The sequence below is a fragment of the Rhinatrema bivittatum genome, chromosome 18 (genome assembly GCF_901001135.1).
Source record: "Rhinatrema bivittatum chromosome 18, aRhiBiv1.1, whole genome shotgun sequence".
Lineage (NCBI taxonomy): Eukaryota > Metazoa > Chordata > Amphibia > Gymnophiona > Rhinatrematidae > Rhinatrema > Rhinatrema bivittatum.
In genome coordinates this window covers 28420223-28444994 of record NC_042632.1, presented here as the reverse complement: position 1 = coordinate 28444994, position 24772 = coordinate 28420223, and the positions used below count along the sequence as shown (strand labels likewise).

At 47.8% G+C, this 24772-nt stretch overlaps 1 protein-coding gene across 2 annotated transcripts; it reads left to right on the top strand.

Moving 5' to 3' along the window:
- Positions 1-23: 23 nt before the first annotated feature.
- On the top strand, positions 24-24261 carry LOC115079659 (histidine--tRNA ligase, cytoplasmic-like). Of its 2 annotated transcripts, none has more exons than XM_029583385.1 (13): positions 24-197; positions 1641-1730; positions 4069-4188; positions 12401-12496; positions 15709-15834; positions 16132-16239; positions 16796-16894; positions 17952-18045; positions 21512-21639; positions 21736-22002; positions 22464-22580; positions 23509-23655; positions 23904-24261. In XM_029583385.1, exons 1-13 carry the CDS (start codon positions 123-125, stop codon positions 23964-23966), a joined length of 1530 nt encoding a protein of 509 aa, XP_029439245.1. In that variant the 5' UTR covers positions 24-122; the 3' UTR covers positions 23967-24261. The 2 variants fall into 2 exon arrangements, with proteins under 2 accessions (XP_029439245.1, XP_029439246.1); XM_029583386.1 differs by lacking the exon at positions 24-197 and adding an exon at positions 1202-1222.
- The last annotated feature ends 511 nt before the right edge of the window (positions 24262-24772 follow it).

Here is a 24772-nt window from a genome sequence, read left to right as displayed (position 1 = left end):
CGCGCGGGTGCTGGGCACGGAGGAGTAGAGCGGGCCGGGTGGTGGGAAGAGGGGGGGGGGATGAAGAGGCTGAACCGGGCACGGCTCGCGCCTAGTGCTGCCCGTCCGGGAAGGCGGAAGCGATGCGCGTGCTAGGCCGGCTGGCTGCCCAGGCCTGGCGGAGGGCTGACCTCCCGTTCCGCCCCCTCCACGGGCAGGTGAGCCGAACTGCCCGGGTCACTCCTACCGCATGTGACATCTGGAAAGGTTCTGTGAAGTTCACGCCAAATATCCAGTGGGAAAGGACTGGGCTCAGTTTACCCCGAGCATCCCAGAAGGAGACGATACCCCTGTGCTTTTCTTTTTCTATTCTGTCCCATCCATTGGCAGGACCAGGAAGCCAATGCAAAGACTTACATCTGTATTTTAAGGGGGTTTTTTTTTTAATGCAAATAGGAGTAATTGGTTGGTTACAGTAAACGATTTAATAACAAACTACCCTTTTTAAGTGGTAGGGAGAAGTAATGCAGCTGAACTCTTAGTCCATTTAAATACATAGAAATAAAGGTCAGCAAATAAGGTGGTCTGGAGGAGTAAATGCTTTTGTTACTAGCTGTCAAAAGTTATAAGACATTTGAACTTAAAACGATTTGGCATTTTGAAACAAAAAGTGGATCCCTCTTTTATCGTAGGCGTAATTTTCGTGTAACTGCGAATTTTGCTGAAGGTTTTATTCTGAAGAGCTTGTCACAGATTTTGAAGTTGGTTCAAATAAAAGGGATTATTACTTTTGTTTGCTGGTATTTATTTTTTGTGTGAGAATTCCTAGGTACAGTGTAAATATTTAACGTGCTATGCCACCATTACAAGCATATAATAATAATTATAATATATGATCACTCACACCTTACCACTTTCCACCTTCTAGTGTTTACATTCACGCAGTTTCAGCAAAGTTGGAAATATGGAGAAGAGGAATTTTGTAGGTGTTAAATCTAGTCCTCATTGCAGAGGCTAGGTATGCTCACATCCCCAGCTAATGTGCAGAAATAAACACATGTGAAAGAGTATTGCTTCTCGCTTAGTTTACCAGTTTATTACAAAAAAAAAAGTGCATAAACTAAAAAAATTATTTTAAAAGTGAGATCTCCATCTCCCACTAGGTCCGTTCATATTTAGAGCAGTGGTTCCCTGACCTGTCCTGGAGGATCCCCACCAGTCAATGAATATCTGCAATGAATAGGTATGAATAATTTGCATGCAGTAGAAGCAGTGTATGCCAATTTCCCCGCATGCATATTATTTGTGAATACCCTGAAAACCTGACTGGCTGGGGAAGTCCTCCAGGAAGATTTGGGAACTGATTTAGAGCAACATCCTTTAGGGCTCAGAAGTTCATTTAAAATTAAGATCTTTTTGTTGAGATTCATAATCCCTTCCAAAGGAGATATATAAATATTAAAAGTTTTTCAGCTTATCCTGCATAAACAGCTCTTAGTATGACTGTAAGTTGTGCCACTGCTATACTGGCCCTTACAGAGCCTCCTGCAGGTAACATTCTGCTAAAAGCTGACTAGAGCCTATGCCTTAGAGCCAAACCTGATTTTTTTTTCTCATGTATGCAAAGCTGATTTTGTTCTCTGATTTTCTGACACTTGCAGGTTATAGAGGAGATTCCAGGGCAGCTAGGACAGAAGGTTCATTCCAGCACAGATGATGAGAAACATAATTTTGTTCTCAAAACTCCAAAGGTACGGCAAAGCATTCTCTTCAGAAAATACATAATCATCTCAGTATAATTCTTTTTAAGTCTTTTTTATTATTCTAAATAAAAAAAAAAAGTGCACCTGTACATCTTTTGTTTTTAGTAAAAATTTAAACAAATTAAAATTAAATTTGATTTTCTGCCATTCTCAAAAAAATCACAGTGGTTTCCAATCAATATAAGATATGATTAAAAACAAACAAATACTAGCTTAAAATAATAAAGTCATACCAATATACGTATAGGCTGTTCTTGTTTTCCTTGGTTACCAGGTTGGCTGTCCATGATATTAGGTTCAAAGGTGGTAGGCTGAAAGTAATGCTGGAAAACATTTCTTCACAGAAGGAGTGGAGGATTCCAGGAGGCAGAAATAGGAAGAGAATTAAAGAGGGCATGGGAAAAGCACAGAGAATCCTTAGTTGCCAAGGAATGAAGGGGAAAACCATAGATTAACTGGGTATATGGCATTGAACTAGGAAGTAAACTGGGCAAACTAGATGGGCTTTCAGGTCTTTTTCTTCTGTTGTGTTTCTTACATTGTTTTCATTCAATAATTTTTTCCTTTTTCATAAATACAGACATTAATGAAGCTGTAGCTAAATTTCTTTTTGCTCTTTCCACAATAGTAGCTGCTGGTCACTTGGGTGTGACCATTGTATCTGACCTGCTTAACTGTTTGCAACTTGCTTTGAAATTGCTTAGCAGTCAAACTCGCTTTGAACTCTCTTGGTGGAAAAGCAGGTCATAAATAACAATGTCGTCATTTTATGATGGGTAGCACTGATCTATCCCTGGCCAGGAATAAGTTTTATATTCCTTGTCTAGTTCTCCTGAGCTGCCTGGAAGCTTTTTGAGGTGCTGCCCGCACCCTGGAACATGTAAAAACCATGTTCCAGGGTTTTTACATGTTCCAGGGTTTTTACATGTTTACATGTTCCAGGGTTTCCTACTCTGTGGTCCTTATTCTTGCCAGAGAAATCAAAATGGCAGCACTAGTCTTAGTGATAAAAATGAACAACATCATTTGGATTTTAAATTTGTTTACTCACCTTTCCAAACTGGAGCTCAAGGTGAGTTACATTTCAAGTACAGTAGGAGTGGTTGTTTCTAAACACCCAGCTATGCTTCAAAAAATGTCAGATTCTAAGCAGTTAAGTAAAAAATTGAAAGCTATACTGCTTTCGGAAGCCCTTGTCTAGAAGGTATATGCATTCATTATAGAGTCGTTGTTCAGGGACTATCGGCGAGGTTCGGTGCATGTTATTTAAAACAGATTTATTTACCTGTTTTACTTTAGTTTAGCTATATATATGTTTTAATGTGTAGTCCACCTACCATGGCTGGTCCAATATAAGTGGAAAACAAATGTGTTTAAATGAATGAATGTCATCCCAAGGACTCAGTGCTTACTGAACAAGGCAAACACAAAAAGAATTCCATCAGAAATAATAGGTTCAACAAACTGTACAGCAGTATTATTTGGACATATATATTGGTTTTACACTCATTTTTTAAGAATGAAAGTTATTAATATCCAATGTGCCTTAGAATTTAGTCTGCTTTATGGACATGGACCAAGATAAATTCAATTCAATTTTACCCTGGGCCTTTGTTGATCTGTAGAGTGACACTGAGCAACTGTAGGATAATGTTGTAGAAATATTTTTCTTGGAATGATCGTGTTTGGTAAATATTATCCTATGTATTTCTCAGTTTATAAATTGAAATGTAGTTAAAAATAAAATTAAAAAAAAAAAAACCCCCAAAACATAGGAGTCTAAAACATTTTTGTAAGGATATCTTAATTGAAAAGGATCATGGTGTGGTGTAGGGCAAAAGAGAGAGACCCAAAAAAGGATTTTCCTCTTTGATGTCATTTGAAGACAAAATCCCATGAAGGTTTCTTGATTGCTCTTTGAGCAGTTTTGATAGAGATATGTGCAATCTTTGAAAAATGTTGAGATGAATTCACCATTCTTTATATATGTGTAGGATGGAATTTGTAATTTCTCCCCGAAGAAGCTATAGTATGTGAAACATGTTGGGAGGAAGGGTTTCTACTTTTAATGTGTGAGAATGGTAGATGTGTGTTTGTGGTGTCTTTTTAATGAGTTTTATGCATCTTTGATGATTGGTATTTTGACTGGATACAGTTTTGTAGGTGGATATACTTTAGATATTTTTGTATAAATAACATTTAGTGTAAATTTCATATGTGTATATCATTTCCTAGGTATTATAGTAAATGCCCCAGCAGGATCTGCTGGAAATGGTTTAAACGGCACTTAAGCTCCTCTCATTACAAATTATTCCTTTGGTCACAGGGCAGCAGGGATTGCCATCCCAGACAGATGGCAATTCGGGAGAGAGTCTTCAGCACTATTCTGAATTGTTTCAAGCGTCATGGAGCGCAGACTATTGACACCCCTGTCTTTGAACTGAAGGTGAGGAACTACAGCTGCTTATGGAAAGCAGGATCTTGGTCTGCAAGGGAAATTTGGTTTTTACCTGCTAATTTTTGTTCCATAGATCAGTCCAGATGAGTGGGTTTGGCATCCCTACCAGCAGATGGAGGCAGAGAACAAAACTTTGAGGCACTGTAGATACCCGAGAGCGCCACCTGCAGTCCCTCAGGATTGCTCTGTACCCAAGCCAAAATGTCTATCTTAACAAACCCTAATAAACCTTGGGCGAACAGAGAATCAACGTCGGAGCCCCCCTAAAAATTAGGCCCCCCTTGTATTAAAACAAAGCACATACCCGACTATGTACCCTTCTCCCTAATCTGAGTCTATCACATACCAGCTCGGCAATATCCAGAAGCGAGGAAGTCTTTTCAAACATGTGGGATGGGTCTCTGGACTGATCTGTGGTACTTCAGGAATGAAAATTAGAAGGTAAGAACCAAGTTTCCTTTCCCGTTTGTACCCCGGGTCCAGATCAGACAAGTGGGATATACCCAAGCCCCCTCTATTCTGAGCGGAAACGCCAAAGACCCACGCGCAACACACTTTCCCCCAAAAGACGCCTCCGACGCCCACGCATCCAACTGGTAATGTTTGGTAAAAGTGGGAAGAGAAGACCCCGTCGCCGCCCGACAAATCTCCTGTGGAGAGAGCAGCTGACACTCCACCCACAAGGTTGCCCACAACCCCTCCGGCACCGACCGACCCTTTCAGATGGAAGCAGACGCTATCACCTCCTTTAACCATCGTTCCATAGGGCCCTTGGAAGCCTTATTCCCCTTCTTTGCTCCATTGACCAGGACAAACACGATAAGATCTCCAAAAGGCATTCATCGCCTTAAGATATCATAAAAGAATTTGTCGCACATCCAATAAGTGTAACACCCTCGCCGTAGGAGCATTCGCCACCAAATTCGGAAAGGCCAGCAGCTCGACCTTCTGGTTAAGGTGAAAGGAGAAAACCACCTTAGGCAAAAAGGAAGGAACTGTACGTAAAAAAAATCCCATCACGACAACGCTTACGGCTCAGATATCCTTCTAGCGGAACAGATAAGCCACCAGGAAAACGGCCTTCAGGGTCAAATCCTTTAAAGAAGTATTTCTAATCGGTTCAAAGGGAGGCGCACACAGCCTCCATAGAATCAAATTAAGATTCCACGCTGGACAAATCTTTCAGACCAGAGGACACAGATGCTTTGCCCCCTTGAGGAAACAAACTACATCCGGATGAGATGCCAGTGGTCTTCCCTGAATCCTACCTCAAGGGACCCTAAGGGAATTATAGGCCAAACCCCCCTCTGGGGTCTCCAGAACCATCCCAGCCGACCTTGTGTTCCGGCTGCTCCCCCCCCCCCCCCCCGGGGGTCCCATGGATGTCCCAACCCCTCCGGAGATGCGTTCGGGGCAAAACGCGGTCACGCCGAGACGTGCACACTGAGATCCGCAGCCGTGACAAATCTTCCCGCGCTGCGCAGGAGATGGCATGCCGGCGCGTTCCCTGTACGTACCTGGATCAGTCCAGACAGTGGGTTATGTCCCCAATCCAGCAGATGGAGTCAGTCAAAGCTTCGAGGGGGCGTCACCATGAGTACTACTACCCCCTCTGCAGGAGTTCAGTATCTTCTGACTCCAGCAGATGCGAGTAGTGGAATCTGGGCTTGCTCCCGCTTACCTTAGGCACTTCTTGTATTGCTTTTCTGGTTTTCTTCTCTCTGCCTACTTCTTTTTGGATCAAGTTTGTTTAAAAAAAAAAAAAAAAAAAAAAGTGTAAAGTGAGTTAGAGGGTTCTAATTGGGAGGCGTGGCTTCCCTCTGTGTTTGTCTGCTCTCTCCTTCTTCTCTCGTTGCGAGCGGGGTAAGTGCAGTGTTGTTTTGTTTCCTTTCCCTGCAGTTTTTCTTCGACGGAGGGGCTCGCGGAGGCCAGTAGGACCGGCCTCTCCGCGTTCTCTCCCTTGCCAGCGGCCATTTTCGTGGCTCCTCGTGGGCTGCGGAGGCAGGCGGGGAGATCGTCGTTGGCGGGTCGCGCGGCCAGGAAGGCCCCCCCGCGGTGCCGTTTCGTTTTCGGCGGGTTGTGCAGGCCGTCCGGGCCCCCCCGCAGTGGCGCTCCCGCTCTCGGCCCCCCCCGAGGCTCTGCCGGGACTGTTTCCTTGACGGCTCCGATGCCGCGGCCAGCGCACTGCTCTGCCTGCGGCGAGCCAGGCTCGCGGATTTCGAGGGAGGGCATCTGTGCGAGGTGTCTCCCCAGGGGGGAAGGCACCTCGCGGCCCCTCATCGATTTCCCTCGTTTGACAGGCTTGCCCGGGCGGCGGGGGCCGGCCCCTCCCCCATTCCTGGCGGGAACGGCGGCCATCTTACATACTATGCGCCCTGAAGGGGAGCAGGCAGCGCTTGGGGCCGGGGATGCTGGGGAATCTCCTCCACTCTTACTCCCGGAATCGGACCCGGAGACAGTCCCGCAGGGGCAGGGTTCCCCGGGGCCCCCCCCCTCGGAGCCCCCCTCGGGTAGACCGGGGTTTTCCCCGGAGTTTATCCTTTTGATGCACACTGCATATCTGCAGGGCCTTGATGCTCCCACGGGACCTCCTCCAAACAAGATTCCGCGGCCCTCGCTACCTTCCCCGGCCCCCCCCCCCCCGCTCTGGCAGGTGTGGGGGCCCCCCTACCTCCCGCTCGCGTCCCGGCTCCCGGTGGGCTCGGGGGCAGCGGGCACAGGGCCAGGTTCCCCTGGATCGGACCCGGCGGATCCGGGTCAAGGGGACTCCACTTCAGAGGGTGATGATCCGCACACGCTGCGTCTGTTCCAGCGGGAAGAGCTGGATGACCTACTTCCACAAGTTATTAAGGAGTTGGACCTCGATCCACCGCCGGAGCCGCCCGCTCCCGTAGCGCCAGCTGTGGTCACTTCCTCAAAGAAGGGGGATCCGGTTTTGGCAGCCCGGAGGCCGAGAGCTCTGGCTTTTCCCATTCACGAGTCTTTTCTTCAGCTTCTCACAGGGGAGTGGGATGCCCCGGAAGCTTCCTTTAAGGGCAGCCGGACCATGGAGAGGCTTTATCCGCTGCCGGAGGATTTTCTCGATCTCATCAAGGTACCTAAAGTGGACTCCGCGGTGACAGCGGTCACGAAGAGGACGACCATCCCAGTGACGGGGGGAGCGGCCTTAAGAGACGCGCAAGATCGCAAGTTGGAAGTCTTCCTCAAGAGGGTCTTCGAGGTCTCCGCGGTAGGGTTGCGGGCGGTGATGTGTAGTTCGCTGGCACAGCGGGCCAGCCTTCTCTGGGTGCAACAGCTACTCATCTCTCAGGTCCTACCGGCCGGGGAGGCCGCCCAGGCGGATAGACTGGAAGCTGCGGTTGCGTATGGGGCTGACTCCTCCTATGACCTGTTTCGGGTCCTCGCCCGCTCCATGGCCTCGGTGGTAGCGGCTCGCCGCCTCCTATGGCTCCGCAATTGGGCAGCGGACACGTCCTCCAAGTCGAGTCTGGGCTCCCTGCCATTCAGGGGCAAGTTTCTGTTCGGGGAGGATTTGGATCAAATCATCAAGTCGCTGGGGGAAAACGCGGTTCATCGCCTGCCGGAAGACAGATATTGCTCCACCAGGGCATTTTCGTCCTCTCGGACCAGAGCCAGGGCGCAACCGGAACTACAGACCGGCGGCAGCCAGGCCCTCTGCCCCCAGGTCTCAGCCCTGGTCTCGCTCCTTTCGCGGGCGCCGCCCCGTGCGTCCCGCTCCCGCAGCTGGACAACCCTCTCCCAAGTCCTCGCAATGATGTTCAGCTCGCCCACTCCGCCGTCCCCAGGATTGGGGGGCGGCTGGTGTTCTTCTACGAGGAGTGGGCGCGGATCACCTCGGACCAGTGGGTCTTGGATACCATCGGACAAGGTTACGCGTTGGAGTTTGTCCGCGCTCCAAAGGGACGGTTCATATTCTCCCCTTGCGGCTCGGACACCAAGCGACGGGCGGTGCAGTTGACCCTGGACAGACTTTGGGAGATAGGCGCCATTGCGCCCGTGCCCTTCGGAGAGGTGGGCTCGGGCCATTATTCCATCTACTTCGTGGTACCAAAGAAGGACGGATCCTACCGGCCCATCCTGGACTTGAAGGAAGTCAACAAATCACTCCGGGTGGTTCGGTTCCACATGGAAACGTTGCGGTCAGTGATCGCGGCGGTACATCGCGGGGAATTCCTGGCCTCCTTGGACCTGACGGAGGCCTACCTCCACATCCCCATTCGCCGGGAGCATCACTGTCTTCTACTGTTCAAGATCCTGGATCAACATTTCCAGTTTGTGGCTCTCCCGTTTGGGCTGGCAACGGCTCCGCGCACTTTCACCAAGATCATGGTGGTGGTAGCGGCTTCCTTGCGGAAGGAGGGGATTCTAGTTCATCCTTACCTGGACGATTGGCTCATCCGAGCGAAGTCTTTTCGGCAGGGACAGGCGGCTGTGGCCAGAGTCATAGAGTTTCTGCAGTCCCTGGGATGGGTGGTGAACTTCTCCAAGAGCTCCCTGGTACCCTCGCAGCGCTTGGATTTCTTGGGGGCGACCTTCGACACCCGTCTGGGCGCGGTTTTTCTACGTCAGGACAAGGGGCAAGCCCTGCGGGAACACATACAACGGTTCTCTGCGTTATCGGTTCCCACCTCCTGGGACTATCTGCAGCTCCTAGGGGTGATGGGTTCCACCATCGACATGGTCCCTTGGGCATTTGCGCACCTCAGGCCTCTACAGAGAGCGCTTCTATCCCGTTGGAAGCCGCTTTCGCAGGACTACCAGGTGCCCCTCCCTCTGCCGCAGTTTGCCAGGAACAGTCTGACCTGGTGGATGAATCCGGAGAATTTGGCCCGCGGCATGTCTCTCGATCTACCAAATTGGGTCGTGGTAACCACCGATGCCAGTCTCGTAGGATGGGGAGCGGTCTGCGACCGCAGCGCCACGCAAGGGACGTGGTCCGCGGAGGAATCGAAGTGGTCCATCAATCGACTGGAGACCAGAGCGGTCAGATTAGCGCTTCAGCACTTCCTGCCACTCCTCCGGAACCGGGAGGTCAGGATCTTATCGGACAATGCGACGACGGTGGCCTATATCAACCGACAGGGCGGCACTCGCAGTCCGCAGGTCGCGCTCGAAGCAGAGATGCTGATGCAGTGGGTGGAGCGGCATCTGGCCCGCCTGGCGGCCTCGCACATCGCGGGCGTGGACAATGTACAGGCGGATTTCCTCAGCCGTCAGCTCTTGGATCCCGGGGAATGGTCCCTCTCCGATGAGGCGATGCAGCTGCTCGTCCGGCGGTGGGGATCCCCCCACCTCGATCTCATGGCGTCCGCACGAAACACCAAGGCTCCCCGGTTCTTCAGCCGCCGGAGAGAGCGTGGAGCGGAGGGCGTGGACACTCTCGTACTCCCGTGGCCGGCCAACCTGCTTCTATACGCGTTCCCGCCGTGGCCACTGGTGGGAAGACTACTCCGCCGCGTAGAGGCCCACCTGGGACTGGTGATCTTCGTCGCTCCGGAGTGGCCAAGACGACCTTGGTTTGCGGACCTGCTCCAACTGGTGATCGACGGACCCGTCCGTCTGGGACATCTCCCCCGCCTCCTTCACCAAGGCCCGGTATTTTTCGACCAGGCAGAACTCTTCTGTCTTGCGGCCTGGCTTTTGAGAGGCACCGCCTTCGGCGCCGGGGCTACCAGGAGGCGGTAGTGTCAACGCTGCTGCATTCTCGAAAGACTTCGACGTCGGTAGCCTATGTGCGAGTCTGGAAGGTGTTCGAGCTGTGGTGTGCCGGACTGAACACGAGTCCCACTGAGGCTTCGGTTCCTCAGATCCTTCAGTTTCTGCAAGCAGGGGTGGACAAGGGGCTTGCCTACAATTCACTCCGGGTTCAGGTGGCCGCCCTTGGTTCGCTCCTGCGGGACGGGGGTTCTCTGCTACAACACCCGGATATTCTCCGTTTTCTCAAGGGTGTCAAGCACATGCGACCGCCGGTGCGGAATCCTTGTCCCTCCTGGCGTCTTAACCTTGTGCTTCGCTCCCTGTCGGGACCACCGTTCGAGCCGCTGCGCAGCGCAACGATAAAGGATCTCACTCTCAAGACTGTATTTCTTGTGGCCATCTGTTTCGCTCGACGCATCTCGGAGCTGCAGGCTCTGTCGTGTAGAGAGCCCTATCTCCGTTTCTCCGACTCTGGAGTTTCGCTTCGCACCGTTCCCTCCTTCCTTCCGAAGGTGGTTTCTGCATTCCATGTGAACCAGACGGTGGAGTTGCCGTCCTTCTCTTCCTCAGAGCCGAAGTCTCTCGGTCTCTTGAATGTCAAGCGCACTCTGCGCCTCTATCTGGAGGCTACAAATGAGTTCCGGACCTCTGACCATCTCTTCGTCCTCTGGTCCGGTCCTCGGAAGGGAGCTCAGGCCTCGAAGACGACCATTGCCAGATGGTTGAAGGCTGGAATTGCCGCTTCCTACATCGGGGTGGGGCGGACACCCCCGCCCGGTATTGTTGCGCATTCTACACGCTCTCAGGCGGCCTCTTGGGCGGAGACCCGCTCGGTCTCCTCTCAAGAAATCTGTAGAGCGGCCACCTGGAAATCGTTACACACGTTCTCGAGACACTATCGTCTTCACCTCGCTTCCTCGGTCTTTGGACACTTTGGTGAGCAGGTTCTACGAGCGGGTCTCGCAGGACCCCACCCGGTTTAGGGACGCTTGGGTACATCCCACTGTCTGGACTGATCCAGGTACGTACAGGGAAAAGAAAATTATTACTTACCTGCTAATTTTCGTTCCTGTAGTACCATGGATCAGTCCAGACGCCCACCGCATTTGGGTCCTACTCCTGCTCGACTGTTTTACCTCTACGGGACGGTAGTACTTCCTGTCTCTCACGATTTCTCAGTTTTTCACTGTTTGTCACAGTTCCGTTTTGGGGTTGACACGCTGACCTCTTGACCTCCCACCCGTTGGTGGGACGGGCACGGTTTTGTTGCTTAGGTTATGCGGCTGATTGTTGCCGTTACTTAAACTTGATCCAATTTGGGGGTTCTTTGTTTACTCGGGCTTTGATATACTCGATACTGAACTCCTGCAGAGGGGGTAGTAGTACTCATGGTGACGCCCCCTCGAAGCTTTGACTGACTCCATCTGCTGGATTGGGGACATAACCCACTGTCTGGACTGATCCATGGTACTACAGGAACGAAAATTAGCAGGTAAGTAATAATTTTCTTATTGGGCCTAAAAACAGCCCCCACTGAAGAAAACTCCCCGCGGCGCTGCCCAACACTGAAGAGGCCTCTGGCCCCGACGGAGGACAGAAATTCCATCCCGCTCACCCTTACCTGCCTCCCTGCAGAGAAAGAAATCAGCCACCGACCACTGCCTCAGCCCTGCTCCTTGTCTTTTTTTTATTTTATTTTATAAAGGAGCATTCACACCAGAAGAAACAAATGACAGAAAAGGGAATAAACTCAAAATACTTCCTTGCTTCTGGAAGGAGGCATCTCTCTGAGGGTGACAGGGACCCAGAGGGAGAGAGGGAACCAGGATCCCTGGCTTTCACACACACACACCCCCCCCCCCCCACTTGCCCTGCTGTACCCATTGGATGGCCCACGAAGGAACCTATCACCTTGGGGAGCCGAAATCTCTACTTTCTCTCTTTTTTTTTGAAACTGCAGATTTGCACCTCTACCATCTGCTGGAGACAAAAATACCGAGGGACTGCAGGTAGCACTCTTGGTTATGTAGCAGTGCCTCAAAGTTTGGTTCTCTGCCTCCATCTGCTGGTAGGGACGCATAAACCCCACTTGTCTGGACTGATTTGGGGTTCGATCAGAAAGATGCGCTTCTGCTGGAGGTGGCATCTTGTCTGCCAAGCGCTAGGCAAAAGCTTCTTAGCTTCAGTAACCCTGGACTCCCAGGTTATGACTTTAAGTAGGACTGTCCAGCTTCAATTCTTGAGAGATGCAAATATTCTGGTTTTCAGAATAGGCTCAGTCCATATTCATATACAATTAGGCTAATTAAAATGATTTTCTTCAGATACAGGTATAGTTTATCTTAAATCCCAGAACTGCTTGTTCAACAAAGCTGAACGTCTGCTTTGTGTTATGAAGTCGGAATCGTATTGCAGTTGGCGTGGATTCTAGTTATTTTAATTTCCTCCCCAAATTCTCCTGCTCTTCAATGGCTTTCTGTAGGAGACGCTGACAGGGAAATATGGAGAACAATGCAAACTCATCTACAATCTGGAAGACCAGGGAGGAGAGCTGCTCTCCCTTCGTTATGATCTGACTGTATCCTTTAATCTAAGATCAAGAAGGGGTTTGGGGGTCTGGTAAGCATTACAGTGTTAGTCTACCTTTTCCATAGTTCATTTCAGAGTTCATCACCCTGGTTTCTGCATTGCTTTCATGAACTGTCAGTCCACACAGGTATGGAGATGTGGCTTATTGGCCAAGATGTGCTTCTAGAAGAGAATGTGCCATCCAGACTAATCATCTTAACATCTAAATGTTCTGAATATTTTTCATGGCCTTAGGCTACTCCTCCATGGCAGAGTAGGATCAGTTTCTTTGGTCTCCAAAATGAAACATACACAAGTTAAGATCCTTATTGAAAAGTTGCTTGTAGAGTGAATGGAGGGGTAGATCTGTTTTATATTTGTATGCAGTTTGCAAAGTGTAGAGGTTGGAACTAAAGAAAAGAGTGTATGGGGGTAACTTGCTGGTGTGGCAGTTGCTACCCTTAACAAATGATACTATCCATGCAACTCCATCATTGCTCTCTGCTTCAACGGCAGTGACAAAAGGGGAATTGGATTCAGAGAGCAACCAACGAGAACCCTGACTTTTACGGTTTGGGGAACAAATAAACATGGGGGTAACTTCCTGATGCGGCTGTTACTACCCTTAATCACGAAGCCTGATACTTTTGATGCAACTCCAACATTGCTCTCTGCTTCCTTGGCAACAGTTAAGGGAAATTGGATTCAAACAGCATCCGAGGACCCTGACTTTTATGGTCTGGGAAACCGATAAGCAATGGGGGGTAACCTGCACAGTGCAGCAGATACTGGCATAAGCTTGCTGGGCAGACTGAGTGGATCAGTTGGTCCTTTTCTGTCTTCATTTCTCTGTTTCTATGAAACAGGAAACATGTCAAGCTAGAAAGATGAAGAATAATACTGAAAATTTAAACACAAACAAAGCTCAGTTTAATATTTTCAATAGTTAACAAAGTCAAACATAGAACATGATAGCAGATAAAGGCCAAATGGCCCATCTAGTCTGCCCATCTACATCTCCTGTTTAGCTTGATAGTCCTTGCTCTCCCTCAGAGAGAGCTTGCTGAATTCAGACACTGTCCTTGTCTCCACCACCTCAACAGGGAGGCTATTTGTGTCCGGCACTCTATCTGTAAATAAATATTTCCTTAGATTACTCCTGAGTCTTCCTCCTTTCATCCACATCTGCCAGTCACACTTGTACTGAACAATTCATTGTAAATCTCAAACATCCATTTTTGGAAATTCCTCCATTCTACAGGTTTATACACTTTGTTAAAGTTTCTATCTTGTCTTCTTCTTGCTCCTAGTTGTACGTCTCCTTGTTTATTGTAACTGCATCTATATTATTTATAGTTCATATTATTTCGTTCTCTGTTCCGGTTATCACCCATTGTTTATTGTAAACCGGCTTGATGTGATATTATCACGAATGCCGGTATAGAAAAAATTAAAATAAATAAATAAATAATAAATCACTCGCTAGAACATCGGAAACATTCTCCCCATTTGTAAGCACCAGGTCGAATGTTGGCCCATCCATGTGAATTCTGTTACAAGTTTTCCCTGCAGAGAATCCAGGATCACTGGGACTGTCCCGGTCAACCTCCAGCAGATTGAAATTGCCTAGCACTAGCACCTCCCCTTTCACCTCACCCATGCCACAGTACAAGAGTGACTCTGGTAAGCTGAGTCCATCTGTCATTCTGTGCTTCAATGTCATCTTCCCTTCTGCTTGAATTTTCCATGTTTGCACCTCTGTAAACATCGCTGAAGTCCTCACTGTCCCAGAAGCTTCTCAGCTTTGCGCCCCCCCCCCCCTCAGTTCTACCAGCTGTTTTGTGAGGGGGGTCCTACCTACAGACGTCTTTCTCGTTGTACCGATTCCTCGGTGTAGATCAGGATATCCGTCTGAATCGAGGCAAAATAGTGTCAGTGGTGACAGCTTTGGCAGTACAAGGTTTCCCAGTCATCCTTCTGTTGTTAAGAGCTTTTCGCACCTGTTGAAAGAAATGAAGAAGCTCTACCAAAGACCCTACCTTTTCCTTAGCTGCTTTGCAAATAAGATCAGGTAGGCTCTCTTCTGTGGAATCTATTTTCCTCCTCCACACTCTGAATCCCTGATTGTAGTCCTGTTTACTTGCTCATTTGTTGCTTTGAAGTATGGAGTGGCTTTGCTTATTCGTTGACTCCGGTACTTATGGATCTGAGATGTGCAGTTTAGCGTGGCTCCTGTTCTAGAACCTGGTTTAGGGAATAAGTTACCATTACTCTTATGCCTTGAGCCATGCTACTTTATGTTCAGGAAAAAAAGCTAAGGCGTGGTTTTTCAGCTAGGTCTTCGTTGCAGTAGCCTTCAGTCTTCCGACCTAACCTCTTGAGTGTTGAATAATGACCGTTTGACTCTTAATGCCGCTTCAACTGTGTGGTTGGTATTAAATTTGTCGTAATCCGCCTTGAGGCCAGCCTTGGATAAAAGGCGGCAAATAACAAATGCCTATAAATAAATAAAAGTAAACCACACTAACTAGAAAAAATTGCCACAAACATAGAATAAGATACTACCAATCATCCTCCTGAAATGTAATTATTGATCTGATTTTATACTTTGCAAATGACCATGATTTGACTTTAATTACTTACCCTTCTTTCCTAGTACAGAGCAGTATTTTTTTCCAGACAGTGCCAAGTAATTCTGCCTAATCTATTTGCCAGCGATATGTAATAGACCATCTATTTTTAGTCAAGCAGGCATAGAGAAATAGCCTAGCGGTTGGAGCAATGGATTGTGAACCAGAGAAACAAGGCTTCAGATCTCACTGCCACTCATTGTGACCCTTTTGCAAGTCACTTCAGCCTCCATTGAGAGCCTGCTGGGGGACAGGAAAACACCTGCAGTACCTGAAGTGTCCCAAAAAGGCAGAATCTAAATGAAAAAGGTTAATTTTGCCACTCATTGATTCATAGCATGCAGAATTGTTTTCCCTGTCCCCCTAAGCGGGAGCATTCTATATTCCAAGATTCGAATCGGGTGGGAAAAGCAAGCAGACAATCTGTCTTACAGCTTAATCACACTCCTCTCAGCAAGGAGAATCCCAGTGCTGGGAGAAGCTTTGAACGAGTCCTGCTCTGCATTTCGTGGTTCCATAATAACACTTCTGAAAGCTTCTCATATGAGTGACCTCCACGTGCTTGATTTTATTCTTAACCATTGGCTCTCAGGTTCCTTTTGCTCGATATTTGGCAATGAATAAAATCACAAACTTTAAGCGCTACCATATTGGCAAAGTTTACAGACGTGACAGCCCAGCCATGACGAGGGGACGCTACAGGGAGTTCTACCAGTGTGTGAGTACCCGCGCGACTCCTTGTCTGTATTCTGACAATGGAATAGCCTGGAAGGACCAAACCACAGGACACATATTTCCACAGCTAGTTACAGTCCTTAGGCTGCGGCAGAAAAATTGCTATCCATTATGGCTTCTCAAAATGTGAGAGGATGGGCCTCCTCTGGATTGTTTCCATGAAACTAAGAGGATCTCCGGCCCTTTGACCACCTCCGTGGCCTTCTAGTTTCTGTGGTTGCTTTCTCCATGGTTGATGATACACTGTGTAGAGTCTCACGCCCGCTTGCCTGTGTCGCAGGATTTTGACATTGCTGGCAAGTACGATCCCATGATTCCTGATGCCGAGTGTGTGAAGATCATGCATGAGATCCTGAGGGAACTGCAGCTGGGAGACTTTCTCATCAAGGTAAGCCCAGGATTTGATAGGCCTGCCCTTCCTCCCGTGTACAAACATCCAGTGCTCAGTTCATTTGCATCTGTTTCGCTGGACCTGAGCTGCTGCTTTGACATGACAGGTGGCTTGATCGGTCACGTTGAAGTTTTGTATTGATTCCTATAAATTGTAACTTCTGTAAATATTATGAAATTTTTCTTTGTGGGTTGGCCTGAACCTGATTCCTGCGTCGAGTCTTGCAGACCCCAGGTTGGCTGCAGCTGAGGGCCGCAACAGTGAAATCTAGTGGCCAAATTTAGAGCCCATGAGTGCAGGATTTTGGGAGGGGGGAGGAAGGGAGTGATAGAGAAGTGGGCCACTGGCAGAAAATGGGCTATCATAGGTGAAAGACATTGGAGAGTCAGCCTCTCTCAGGTAACATGACCTGTGGCAGGTTTCTTAGTAAGAAGTATACAATAAACAGCCTCACTGAATGTGTGAGTTTCAGATTTATTGTGTTCAGCCGGTGGAACAGAGAAATGAAATCATGTGATAGCCAGGCCTCTGAAAAGTGACTCTTCGCTTCCAGATCAACGATAGACGGATCCTGGAAGGCGTATTTGAAATCTGTGGTGTTCCGAGAAATAAATTTCAAACAGTTTGCTCCTGCGTGGACAAACTGGACAAGGTAAAACATTTGTCTGACTTGTGGGACACAGTGACTGATGAGGGCGTTCTCTCGTGGCTGCTGTCAAATTCTAGTCCACAGCACAAATTGGTTACTGATGTGCTGATCCTGAGCCCTAGCATCCTACCGGGGCTTCTCATCCCAAACCCACCCTAGCAGAATGTGATGTAACCAGCTTTCATCTGGCCTGAAACAGAACATGTGTCCATCTTCTAGCTCAGGGATGGCCAGCTCCAGTCCTCAAGCCTGGTTTTCAGGATGTCCACAGTGAATGTGCAGGAGAGAGCTTTCCATGCACTTCTCTGTGGTATGCAAGCATCTCTCGGGCATATTCATTGTGGCTGTCCTGAAAACCAGGCTCATTTGTGGCTCTTGAGGTCCAGGGTTGGCCACCCCTGTTCCAGCTACTGCTGGGAGGGCAATATAACAGCATGTAAAGAAAGGACAGATTGCCAGCTGCTTTTTGCAGATTTGGCCTTTGGTTTGATGTGAGCCCTCCGTGTTAAGAAACCAGCAGAACTCTGTGCCTTCAGATACACCAAGAGGCGTGTTCTTGGGCCTTTGTGAAGCAGACTTCTTATATATGGGGTTAGGGGTGGGATGCAACGGCAGGATACTGGGACTGCTGGGGCTGTGAGTTTAGCGAGTGATTTGTCCTGGAAGTGTGAGGTTTTACTTGGCCCCTACTGTGTTCTGCAGGAAGGGATTCGGGGTTCATCTGCTCTTTCCGTTTTGGCATTCTGAGCGTAATAGAAACCAGTTACTTCCTGCTTCTTTTCTTGAGATGGCTGGTTATTCATAAAGTTTTGTTCTGTACAAAGCAGTCCCCTCGTCCTGGTTGCTGTGCTGGGTGAAATCTATAAAAGCTCTGCTTTCACACTGGGAGTGGTGCTCCTGCCTGCTCCGGATTCGGTGGTTGGATGATGCCCCAGAGAAACAGTTTCCATGTAAGGGTTGTGGTTCATGATAGTCTGTACACTTAATGCAAACATGGAAACTGTAGGAACCTCAGATTATGTTCCAGGGGATCTGATCAGCTTCCATCTATTCTTTCTAGGTATCTTGGGAGGCTGTGAAGGAAGAAATGGTGGAAAAGAAGGGACTTGCACCTGAAGCTGCAGATCAAATAGGAGAACACATTAAATTTAGCGGTGTGTATCAGCTAAGCTGGGGGATAGTAAAGTATCAGAACTGTCCTAAAAGTAATATTACTGACTACCTTGGACTGTTCTCAAGACCTTGACAGAGTATTGTGTAGCACCTTGTTCTTTTCTGCATCAGATGGGAAATAATGCATGGCTGGAGCTGTTGGCCCAGGCCGCTGTGGGGTGACCTTTACTCCATGGACAGTTCTGGGATGAGAGTCGGGGGGGGGGGTAAAAGAGGGAAGGCTATTAGAGGACATTTGCAACTATTGGCTGTGAAATGGGGTTATACAGGAGCATTCAACCATGGCTAACTGTAGGTCGAAGGGGTTGAAAGGTGAAGTCTCTGCCAGCCTTTGGTTCCAGTTTGGTGGTTGGGTCGAGTCGGTCTCTGCACGAACACTCAGTGTCGCGCTGCTTTGAGCATGAAATTGCTACAAATGAAGGAAAGCATCCGGCTCTCTGATCTTTATCTTAGTGAAAGGTGTTTTACTGCAGCCGTGGGCTTGCAGGGGGCTTTGAACTCCGCGTTTACCATTTGTTTTACACAGTATGGCCTCGTTCTTCATGAATGACTGTCCTGCATGTGTGGGGAACCAGATTTCCCCTAACTAGGTGCTATACAAAAACTCTAAAAATATCAGACAGTAAGCACACCTGTGCCTCCAGTAATAGTTCCCTTTATTACTTCAATGTAAAGAGACCAGCAAGCTCATACACCAATCTGGAAATAGAGACAAATATATCATCTTAGTTCATTAATTACTATACAGTCAATAACTGGGGCGTTGCACTCTTGAATGGTCTTACTTACAACATTATTTCAGCTTCTGATCAATAACATCTCTGTTCCTTATTTTATCTGAGACTTTTATTATTATGTTGATGTCTATTTTATTTTGTATTTTAATTATTTCATATTATTTATTATGCATGTCTTATTGTAAACCGCCCCGCACTATGGAGGGTGTGGTACGTAAGAACTTTTAAATAAATAAATAAATATTAACTAGCAATAACTCTGCAGATGTAGTAATGTCATGAGTAATCATTTAGAAACTATGAGAAGGCTCTAGCTCTCTAAAATGCTACCATAAGTTGAAAAGAGTTCTAATCTGAACCAGTTTAGGACATTTGCTTTAGCTGAAATAGAGCAAAGGTCATTACCGTTCACAATATGCATGGTTTTTCTTTCTAGTGTTATAACTTCTAACTCTATGCAGTTTATATAACGGGGCTTTGAGAAAACGCCCAACCAGTGCTAAAGGTCAGCACTGCTAAAACCCCACTTATGCCATATTGTAGATCTTGTATTTTATTCAGGGTTGTAGCTTTTTGCTTTTGTTTTTAACCCTGAATAACTGTTTGCATGTAAGGTTTGATTCAGAGCACATGCATGACTTTTATCGCCTTACCTACCACCACACTTCAGCTTGGAATTTGCACATAACTCTGGTGATGTGAAGAGAAATCAGGATTATTTAATTTGATTATGGGCAGGGGCCGCTGGGCGCCAGGGATGCTTCGGGAAGGGCTGCAGAGTCACCGTGGGAAACCAGAGGGCCAAGCTGGGTTCTGGAGGCTGAGGCTGTCCCCAGCCTCCCATGCTGACTTGACGGCAGGAGGAGGAGAGTGTCAGCATGCCGGCTTGAATCAGCAGTGCTTGCTGCTCTCCTCTTCCTTCCCACCTGTTACCACCTGTTGGGTGGACAGACAGGTAGGGAAGGAGTGTTTAATAGAGGGGCTGCAGCAGGGAGGGGGTGTATATGTGAGAGAATGGAAGGGCTAGGGGGGACTGTGTTAAAGAGGGTGTAAGGATACGTGATGTGAGAGGGAGCAGGGCTGGCACCAGGGAAAGGATGCCTCCTTTTCCTATCTCTGGATCCCCCCCGCCATTAAGATCCAAGAACCTCTTCTTTTTCTCCATCATGATCTTCTCCCTACATCCCTGATCTTCCCTGATCCCCCTCCTCTTCTCCATAGAGATCTTCTTCCTGCCATCCCCAACATCAGAATCTGAAACTCTCCAGCCATAAAACTCCCAAAAGAACAAAATAAATTATTCAGACACAAAGTAAGCTTGGAAAACTACTTTGTTTGTATTATGCAAAATACATGCACATGATATCATATGCAAAATGATTCCGGTGTATGCAAAGGTGCCACAGAATTGCCACAGTTTGAGGACCTTTGTCACAGAATTTGCTGCCTATTGCTGCAAGAAACTGGGGCTGTATTTATGGATTACCACTTAGTATTATACATTAACCTGCGCCCCAGGGGCTTCTAATTAGCTCGGAGCAGAGGCCTCAGTCTCCCACAGTTCTGCAGCTGCGGTACAGGCCACGAAGTACAGCCTTTGCCATGGGATTTGGCTAAGCCTGGCCACCCTGCTGCAGGAGATCAGGGACCTTTAAACCAAACCTACCGTGGTGGGAGTGGGCTGATGCTCAGGCATTGCTCCTCTCCTGCCTGCCCTGAAAGAGAGTCGGCGTCCCCTCGTCTGTCCGCTCATTCGGTGGAATAAGAGGAGAAGACAGTCAGCCTTGCAGTTTCTTTGGCACCTCCTCCCTGCCGCGCCCGAACACCGTGGTTCACAGCACGAGGAGGGAAAAACAGGGATGGGATGGGGGCAAGCTAGGGTGAGTGACGGGTTCGTGGGGGTGAACCGGGGTTTGTGATGGGGAGAGACCCAGGGGGGGAGAAAGTGAAAGAGGGAGAAGTGTGATTAGGGGAGGGAGGTTGTGGCTTCCTTCCGTCTCCACCCCATCCCTCCTCTTCCACCCACATCCCCAGTACTCCCTTGCTTCATTCCAGATCCTTCCTCCTCCATCCCACTCCCGATCCCTCCCTGAATCACCCATCCTCTCCTCCCTCTGTCCTTCTCCATCCCTTATGTCTATACCCCTCCTAAGATTCCTTTATTTCCCTCCTCTGTGATCTCCTCTCTTCCTATTCCAAGATCCCTTACCTTCCTTCCTCCCCAGCCCCAATCACTAAAATCTTTTTTTTCTCTTAATAAAGAATCAAATAAACTGGTCACAGAAATATCACCAAACAACTTATTTTTAAATAAAGTTTTTTTTAAAGTATTTAAATTGCAAATATATGCAAAATTATGCAAATATACAACATAATAGCTGCAGAATTTTGAATAATCTGCCATAGAATTTGCAAACTCTTGCTGCATAATCTTGAAAATTCTGCCACAGGAAACCAGAGGTTCCGGCTATGAGTGTAATTAAATGACTAATGTAATGCAGAGATATCTATTTGAATACAGGATACAAAAAAAAGGATTTTATCAGTCAGAAGGACCTTTGATAAATCAATTCCATGGTTGCATAGAAACAGCATTTCCAGGCCTGCTTCTGCCTGACTTCAGCATGAGGCATTGAATCTCAGGGTACAAAATACGTATTTACTGTGACCTTATTCATATTCTTATAGCTGTGGGTCTTGATTCCTGCAGGTGGGATGGCTCTGGTTGAACAGCTGCTGCAGGACCCCCAACTCTCCCAGAATAAGTTGGCCCTGGAGGGGCTGGAGGACATGAAGATGCTGTTTCAGTACCTGACGCTCTTTGGTGTGACCGATAATGTGAGAGTCGAGGGACTGGGGGGGGGGGGGGGAGAGTAGATGGCCTGACTGCTCGCGTGCCGGAGGTCTTGCTAGTCACCATTTTCTATCCTGTAGGTCTCCTTTGACCTGAGCCTGGCCCGTGGGTTGGATTATTACACCGGCGTGATCTACGAGGCTGTCCTGCTGCAGAATCAGGGAGACGTGCAGCTCCGGCAGCAGAACGATCACGCCGAGGAGGCGGTCGGCGTGGGCAGCGTGGCTGGAGGGGGACGCTACGACGAGCTGGTGGGAATGTTTGACGCCAAGGGCAGGAAAGTGCCGTGTGTGGGACTCAGCATGGGAATCGAGAGGATATTTTCCATCATGGAGCAGAAAGCAGAAGTAAGCTCGTCCCATCATTTTGTGTACAGCTCCTACTTTATTCAGGTCTCCAGAGATGAAAGTCTGGAGCATTAATCGGCTTAACCCCCAATTTCTGCCCTCTCTTCTCTGCCTTCTTTTGAAGGCATATGTCCTGTAGGTTTAGAGCTTCCTAGAGTTATGTAAGATTGATGACCAGGAGGGAATGTGTAGTCCTGTTTCTCAGATAATTACAGTTTACTCTGAGCTTGTTTTCATCTGCCAAAGTCTGAATTTAAAACACTGAGTACAAATCCCAGAATGCCAAAAGCCAGGCGATGGCTCACTATCTCTGCTGCACTGGAGGCAGGTGGGATGTACGTCTGTGGTAGCGCATCGTTCTTTCCAGGGGTTCATCGGTTTGTGGAATTTAGGGGCAGAGCTCTTTTAGTTACACGTGTCACAGTGTTCCTCACATTCATCTTTAATTCTTTTTTTCTTAGGTCTCTGGAGAGAAAATCCGAACAACCGAGACTCAGGTTCTTGTGGCAGCTGCTCAGAAGAGATTTCTTGAAGAGAGAATGAAAATTATCACTGAGCTGTGGAGTGCTGGGATTAAGGTACCTTGCTTGTGGCCAAAACTGACTGTGAGTGAGAGGTCCCTGATCTGTGTTCATGCAGCTGGGTTGTGGGGGTCCATTCATTCCTGCTGTGGCAGCATAAACCTTGTTTTCCTCACTTATAAAGAAACCAGAATATCAGAGAATATGAATGTGGCCACTATTTGCTTTTCAGAAAGGCCCCCTCTTAAATAGTGTAATAATGCAGGGTCAGTATCGACAATGTGCTTAGCGAACACATCAGTGTCCACTGCTGGCTTATCCCATTTGGCCACAACATCAAGGAGCACCGCACAGGGTGGAGCTCCTAGAAGAAGGATTAATTCCATTTTGGAAAAAACTATGCGATTACTGAAGTGCACCATGCTAAGGCAGCGTTACTCTGTCTTGGGTTCTTTAACTATATGATGTCCATCCTTTATTTGATTTAGATGCCATTTTTCAGGCACTTCAAAGTGGAGTACATTCAGGAACTGTAGGTATTTCCCTAGCCCCCTGAGGGTGTGCCTCTAAGAGAATTAAAACAAAATAACATAGTGATGATAATTGTATTTTAAGGCTTAAAGAATGTCATTTTCCACTGTGACGTGTATCTTGGCCTGTTGCCTGGGCAAAAGCTGAGTTACCTTTGTCAACCTTCTTCAGACATGTAGGCTACTGGTATACTAACATTTTAAAGATATTTATGCAATGAACCAAAAGCATCTCTCCCATTATATGTAATGTCTGCTCATATACCAAGTGTGTGGGATGCTTCTGAGTGCTCTGTCTGCGGCCGAGTATTCACTGTCAGCTCTACTCTTGCCCATTGGGTCTGTGGGGCACATCTGAGGCTGTGTAATGAATGCTCACTGCTGGATCTGGGGGGAGCACGTCCGAGGCTGTGTAAAGGGCGCTCATTCCTGGCTCTGCTCTGGGCTCCCTGCAGGCGGAGATGATGTATAAGAAGAACCCCAAGCTGCTGAGCCAGCTGCAGTACTGTGAAGAGACAGGAATCCCTCTCGTGGCCATCATCGGGGAGCAGGAGCTGAAAGACGGAGTTGTCAAACTGAGAGTTGTTTCTACTAGGGAGGAGGTGAGTGTGTGAAAAACAATTCCTAAATCTCTTTGACCGTTAAGCAGAGCTCAGCTGCCTGAGCTTTCACACACTTACCTGGCAGCTTCTCAGGGCTGCAGTTTAGAATCACAACATGCAGCGTCTGGGCTCTGTGAAACATGCTGCAGTGTCTGTATTCTGTGTCATCCTGATTAGTTTTGATGTCTGCAGTGTGTTTTGCCTATTTATTATTGTTGGGGTTTTTTTTCTCTCCTTTTTTTATGTAGTTCAATATTCCCAGAGGAAACCTTGTTGAAGAAATCAAGAAAAGTAACAGCCTGAAGTTTTAGAGAGTCTCACCCAGCTCACTACAGCACTTTCTGGGGGAAATAATGGGAATATTTCCTCTCTGTTTCATTTCCTCTCCCTGCCACGTCCCAGTCTCGCTATCAGGCCAATGCAATATTGGAGCATCCGCTCTCTTAACGCGCACCGATCCACCTCTCCAGAGCGCCTGATCTAATATTTGAATGGGCTGCCGTGGTAAAAAGGATGCACTAGGGAAAATTGGGCGTCTTTAGCAGCATCCATTTTCCTAACCTGTGCACAGCCGAAAAAAGGAGAACCGGCAAAAAAAAAAAAAAATCGGGTTAGGAAAATGGACGCTCAATTTTCGAGCGTCCATTTTCCTAACCTGTGCAGAGCAGTATTTTCTGCTTTTCTGTTTACTTTTGGGGTTCCTCAAGAATTAATGCCTGCTCCAGGGAAGGCGTTAATTTTTGAGAGTAAAAATGTGCGCATCGGATGTACATTTGTTTTCTTGCATTGGGTGGTAATAGCCAATAGCCTCATCAACATGAATTTACATGTGATGAGTGCTATTAGCTACGCACTGGTTTGGACCCGCTATTCCCCTTATTGCATGAGGGTTTTTAAATGCGCGTCCAAACGTGTAAAGCCGTGCGCTTGGCCTGGCGTACTATCTTGCATTGCTCTGTATGTTGCTATCCTGCTCTGGTTAATATAAAATCTGCCTTTGGCGGTTTCACGTTTCAGGCAGTCGCGTTCCTCCAGTGCAAGTAATTTGTGAGTGCTGACTGCCCTTTAAGGAAGAGTTGTGAACTGGAGGATTGAGGCACAATTTTGATTTTGATAG